Source organism: Marmota monax, unplaced genomic scaffold (genome assembly GCF_021218885.2).
Source record: "Marmota monax isolate L192 unplaced genomic scaffold, Marmota_monax_Labrador192_F-V1.1 WCK01_AAM20220418_F8-fsc00548, whole genome shotgun sequence".
Taxonomy (NCBI): domain Eukaryota; kingdom Metazoa; phylum Chordata; class Mammalia; order Rodentia; family Sciuridae; genus Marmota; species Marmota monax.
The window spans coordinates 209,914-215,982 of NW_026692888.1; the positions used below are offsets into that span (position 1 = coordinate 209,914).

A 6,069-nucleotide genomic window follows, 5' to 3' on the forward strand; every position below is an offset into this window, starting at 1 on the left:
TGCATGACTTTAAAAAATATCATGCACAAGATCAATTCAATGTACAAGACACATCCACAGACTTTAATGGATAAAATATGGACTATTCAATGACAGTATTTTATGGTTCTTGTGGAAAAGAACTTTTAAGAAGCTAACACTTGTATCATTTTATTGTAGTATCAAAGATGAATACTGGAAACGTTATTAAAAACATTCCTCTTATAAATATTTGTGTGAGGCTACATTTTTTTGTTTCAACCAAAGTCACAAGTTAAATGCAGAAAATATGAATATCTAGCATTCTCTTTTGACAAATAAAATTGTAAAAAGTAAAATGATCCATTTTTCCTAATAAATATTTTAATTTGGGAAAAGTTATTTTTCTTTGAAACTACTGTTTCAAAGAGTGCCACACATTTTTCATGCAATTATTTAACGTGCAATTAGTTATTAATATTCAGGAAGAATAAAATATCTGAAAAATGGCATTAACTTCTAATATGGCAAATATTGATAGACATAACCCACATAAATCTACCTACCTCTGGAGTGCACACTACTTTCTAAGAGCATATAAAGATCCTGAAACCAAAACGTTTGAGAACTGCTGATTTTACACCCTGAGTCAGAAATCAAGGGATGGTGAGACAAAGAATGATTAGTAAGGAGGAGTGTTCAGGGCAAACTCCCAGCCCTGGGCGTGGCTCTCAGGCTCTAGAGCTGTGTCTGGGGTGTGGACAGGGAGCGCTGAGAATCCCTGTCTCCAGGGAGTTTCACTTTTCTCCTCCCAACCTGGGCCAGGTCATTCTGCCTGGGCACTCCTGACTGGTCCACAGTTCTCACTCCCATGTCGTCTTCTCCTAAAGAAGCCAATCTTTGTCACTGCGGTTTGAATTTTAAAGTCCACAGCGACCTCCCCCCGCCCCCACTCCAAGTCGCAGAATCTCCACATTGCTGCAGGATGAGGGTGCTGGCGCCCCTAATGCTGCTCCTCCTGCTCTTGGGGGCCTTGGCCCTGAGGGACACTTGGGCGGGTGAGCACAGGATTGAGAGGGAAATAGCCTCCAGGTGGGAGGAGCGAGGGGACCATCCAGTGAGCACTGAGGACCTGGGGAAGGTGCGTCCCCGCCGCCCCCAGCCCAGACCCTCCCCATCATGGCGCGGTCCTTCCCTTCCCTCCCCTCCCTCCCCTATGTCCTGCCCTTCTGCTCCCACAGCCCCCTTAGCGACTCTGGACCCCGCTCCTCTCTTCCTGGGTAGTCAACCTGGCACTTGGTTGGGTGGTCTCAGTGGCTCCCTTCCCCAGGCTCCCACTCCCTGAGGTATTTCGACACCTCCGTGTCCCGCCCCGGCGGGGAGCCCCGCTTCATCTCCGTGGGCTACGTGGACGACACGCAGTTCGTGCGCTTCCACAGCTACACCGAGAATCCCAGGATGGAGCCCCGGGCGCCCTGGATGGAGAAGGTGGGACCCAAGTATTGGGAACGGGAGACACAGACCGCCAAGGACAATGCACAGAGTGACCTAGTGAGCCTCAACAACCTGCCAGGCTACTACAACCAGAGCGCAGGCGGTGAGTGACCGGGTCCATGTCGGACATCGGGACCCCTCAAGTCCCTCACAGATGGTCCCGAGAAGTCAGGGATTCCCGGGCTAAGCTTCACCCCAAGTCTGAGGGACCCGCGGAGACTCTCGACCCAGAATGCGCCCTTGGGGACTGTGACCGGTTTCATTTTCAGTTTAGGACAGAAACCCTCGGGGTGGGCAGGTCAAGACCCTGGCTGACAGCGGGGCGGGGACAGGCTCTCACACCTACCAGAGGATATATGGCTGCGACATGGGGACAGATGGGCGCCTCCTCCGCGGGTACAGTCAGTATGCCTATGATGGCGCGGATTACATAGCCCTGAATGAGGACCTGCACTCCTGGACCGCGGCAGACAAGGCGGCTCAGATCACCCAGCGGAAGTGGGAAGTGGCTGGTGTTGCAGAGAGCTTAAGGGCCTACCTGGAAGGAGATTGCTTGAAGTGTCTTGCAGGCTACCTGGAGAAAGGGAAGGAGTCGCTGCAGCGCGCAGGTATGAGCAGCTTCTGAACACATGCCTCATCTCCTGTAGATCTCTCTAGCAGTTCCCAGGAGGAGGGGAGGAGAACGGTGCCCACTGTAGAGCATCGCCCTGCTCATAGTCCAGAGGGGAGGGTGTGAGCCTGGATTCCCCAGTTCTGTACTAGAGAGGAACTGAAGGCTGCTTTCTCTGAGGACAAAGAAGGGATCTGGTCTGTCTCTCCCTGGCTGGTGGGAAAGACAATAAATACCTGACCACAGGTGCCTGTCAGCAGTCTTGGCATCCAGGACAATCAGTTCTGCTTCAGCCTAGTGCCTTGGAGGTCTGACTCCAGCTTTTCCAAGTGTCCCAACCTCTATCAAGATCAGATTCTGAAGTCCCTCTCAAGGACCTGAAACCTCTTCCACTGGGTTGTTTCAATCTGATTTTAGAACTTTCCAAGGAATAGATTGTGCCAGAAGTCTGCATCCTGGCTTGTGTCTAGGTTTTGTGCTCTCTCCCCCACCTGAATTATGTTGTTCATTACTCAGGATGGTCTTATGATGGCCATGTGAGCACCGCTTCAGTGGCCCAAGAGGAAATGCCAAAATGTCTGAATTTCCCAGTTCTTTTTTTCAGACCCCCCCGAAGACTCATGTGACTCACCACCCTATCCCTGAAGGGGATGTCACTCTGAGATGCTGGGCCCTGGGCTTCTACCCTAAGGAGATCTCCCTGAACTGGCAGCGGGATGGAGAGGACCAGACCCAGGACATGGAACTTGTGGAGACCAGGCCTGCAGGGGATGGAAACTTCCAGAAATGGGCAGATGTGGTGGTGCCTGCTGGAGAGGAGCAGAGATACACCTGCCGTGTGCATCATAAGGGGCTGCCTGAGCCACTCACCCTGAGATGGGGTAAGGAGGGAATGAGGGCACAGAGCCTATTGTCAGGAAAACAGGAGGCTTTCTGGAGACCCTCAGCAGGGTAGGGACTGAGAGCAGGGGATCAGGTCCCCTCATCTAACTTCCCTTCCTCTCCCAGAGCCACCCCCTCAGCCCACCATCCCCATCTTGGGAATTGTTGCTGGTGTAATTCTCCTTGGAGCTGTTGTCACTGGAGCTGTGGTCGCTTTTGTCTTTTGGAAGAAGAAAAACAGGTAGGAAAAGTGCAGGGTCTGAATTTTTGTCCCACTGGTGATTTGAAGAACCTAGTAGAAGTATGTTTTAGCCAACGTTTCACATGGGCTACAAAAACCCAGGTCTCTAGGGTGAATTGGGCTGGCACAACAAAACACACAAACATTTAGACCTTTTGGGGGGCATTTCAGTTCGGTTCTTCTGCCTCAACTGCAAGCTCCCACAAGAGGGACAAGAGAAAGGAAGGGAGGCAGGCAACAGAGAAAGAGCATGCCCCAAACCTTGGTTTTTATTGGGGGAGAGTGTTTGAAAGAACATTTCATCCAAATAAGGCAGAAAGGGTAGTGTTAAAGGAGAACAGGGGGGCAGGCCACTCCCATTAGGTAATGTCCACTCCCAGAGCTTCAGTCCCCTGCCTAGCAAAGGTGAAGTCCACTTGCTTTTGTGCACAACAGAAGCCAGTTCCACACCTCCATCGCTCAAGGCTAAGGTGTTGTGCTCAGCTCCTACAGGCAGTTCCTGATAATATGCCCTGCCTTGTTAATGGGAAGTAACATCTACAAGTGTCCTTACCCAACCTGGACCCTGTTTACTTTTTGTAAGGTGCACAGAAACTAAAGGACAAATATATCCTCTTGATATTTGTGGTGATGGGGGCCTGATTCCCAGCATTTAGAGGCCAGAGAGGGAATTTTCCTGGTGAAGACAGAACTCCAGGAAAGTAATTATCTTCATCCTTACCTATCTATTTTCTTCTTGTCTCCTGATCCTTTCCTACATCTACAGTCACAGTTCTGGAGACTTACCCAGTGTCCAGGACTAGGGGACACTCTCAGACCTGTTTCCAAGCTGCTCTCTCACAGGCGGCTTTCTTCCCACAGGTGTACAACCAGACACCTATGCTCCAGCTGCCTGTAAGTATGAAGAACAGTGATCTTCGAGACACCTGGGTGACTGTAGTCGGAAGCCATGGGGGAGCTGATCCACCCATAATTCATCCATTAGCCACACCTCCTGTGGACTCTGACCAGGTTCTGTTTTTGCTCTGCTCAGGTAATGACAGTTCCCAGGGCTCTGATGTGTCTCTCACTGGTTAAAAAGGTGAGACCTTGGAGGGCCTTGAGGGAGAAGAGTTGAGGTATGGGGAGACTCTGAGTTACAGGGACTGTCCCAGGAATTTCTGATATTTTAAGTATTTAATGGGTTGTTCAGAGTGTCTTCATTACAATGACTTATCTGAATTTGTTCATAATACTTTCTTTTACAGTATTTTCTTTCAACTGAGTAATACAGGATTTCTTCAGTTCTCTTCCTGCTCCCTGCTGCAGTTTCAAGAGGTCCCAACTTCTCTTTGTGCAGCTGGCAATAAACTGTGTCTATGTGTCTGTGTTCCTGTCATCAGATCATGAGGAAATGGAGACAGGCTCTCATCTTTGATCACCAAGACCCCTCCCTACACTGTCCTGTTGTCTTCCTCAATTAACTTTCCTATGTAGCAAATACAGGGCTGGGATGTCTTCATTCCTGGTAGCTTTATGTTGCCCTGGGCTGTAGCTTTTTCCTTGCCTTTTGGAAAAGAGAATGTGTATATTGATTTGTATTTTACATTTGTGCCATGAATTATGGTTGTGGGTTAATTACATGAAAAGAGGATTCCTCAAATTTCTGAGAGAAAATAAAACCCCAAACCTTCCAGAATCCACATGTTTGCTGTGCTGACTCTACCTCAGGTGGGGACAGGAGAAAGATGAAAGGAGCTGAAGGTGGACAAAGCAGCACCCAGTCTTTGCTAGCCCATCCTGGGTTTGATGTGGTCACTCCTCAGCTGGATCATCTTCCCTGGTCCTTAGACCCATTCATTCAACTGAACCTCATCCCACCAGGACCTGTGATGACAGGGGCTCAGGCATCACCAGGGCAGGTCCTATTTCCAGGACCATGGGCAGGGAGGGCATCACATTGAGTGGGTTAACGTAGGCTGAGACCTGAGTCTGACCTTGTGCTCCCATCTTTTTTTGTTTCTCAGTTTCTACGGAGAATTATCCCTATTCTTATTATTAAGTATGAGTTCTGGTCTCATTCTTCTTTGGGTGTCTCTCTTTGAGAGCAGCAGAAATCCTTTCTCCTGTCATTTTCCCACAAAACCCAGGGCAGTTTTCTGGATTATATTTTCCATCATTTCTGCAGTATTTTTAAAGGGACCAGATATGAGAGTCCCAGAGAAGAAGGATCTTATGATTTCTCATCCTAGATAAATTCCTCTTAGGTTTTCATTTTCTCCATCCAGCAGTTTCACTGTCCTTAACAAGATCAATTCTAGAACTTGCTCCAAAAACATGCAAAAAGCAGTATATATCTGTCCATGGTGGTTTTATCATGTCATGGGAAATCAAGGCTGGTCTTTTGTTTTAGAATAAAACAAAAATCCATATCACCACATTAACAGAATGATGGTGAAAAGTCATAGGTTCATTCCAAAGGATGCAGTAAAAGCATTTGTTAAAATTCAATATAATGTCATGGTAAAATCTCTAGGGCTCTAGGTATTGAAAAGAACATTCTCAATAAGATTAGGGAAAGTAATAAAATTCTATCACTCTCATATGTATCAGTGATAAAAAGGATCAACACTTTCTTTTGGGGATCAGCAACAAAGTTAAAGTGTTGGATCTCAGCTTTTTTATGTAACTTAATTCTGGATCACAGCCAGCACAACATCACAAAGGCACAAAGGTGCCCCTGGTATGTTTGCAATTGCGTAATTTCTTCACTGCTTCTTGCTCAGAGAACTAGAGGGCTCTATAAGTCTCTTTGTATTTTGCACTGTCTCTGTTTCTTACATTGAAGTTCTGTTTCTCCTAATAAAGTTTCTCCTAAAAAGCCTCTTTGAAGTTCTTCAAGGTA

General features: G+C 47.7%; 1 protein-coding gene and 1 pseudogene across 2 annotated transcripts; one reads left to right on the plus strand and one right to left on the minus strand.

Annotated features, from left to right (window-relative positions):
- The window catches only part of LOC124096658 (HLA class II histocompatibility antigen, DQ beta 1 chain-like), a 32,394-nt pseudogene extending 30,458 nt beyond the window's left edge, over window positions 1–1,936 (minus strand).
- LOC124096653 (popy Class I histocompatibility antigen, A-1 alpha chain) lies at window positions 341–4,867 on the plus strand. Of its 2 annotated transcripts, XM_058581376.1 has the most exons (8): window positions 341–1,016; window positions 1,289–1,555; window positions 1,785–2,058; window positions 2,666–2,943; window positions 3,071–3,185; window positions 3,402–3,415; window positions 4,059–4,079; window positions 4,219–4,867. In XM_058581376.1, the coding sequence occupies exons 1-8, from the start codon at window positions 830–832 to the stop codon at window positions 4,260–4,262; spliced, it is 1,200 nt and encodes a 399-aa protein (XP_058437359.1). In that variant the 5' UTR covers window positions 341–829; the 3' UTR covers window positions 4,263–4,867. The 2 variants fall into 2 exon arrangements, with proteins under 2 accessions (XP_058437359.1, XP_058437360.1); XM_058581377.1 differs by lacking the exons at window positions 3,402–3,415; window positions 4,059–4,079; window positions 4,219–4,867 and having other exon boundaries at window positions 355–1,016; window positions 1,785–2,056; window positions 2,667–2,943; window positions 3,071–3,189.
- Window positions 4,868–6,069: the final 1,202 nt, after the last annotated feature.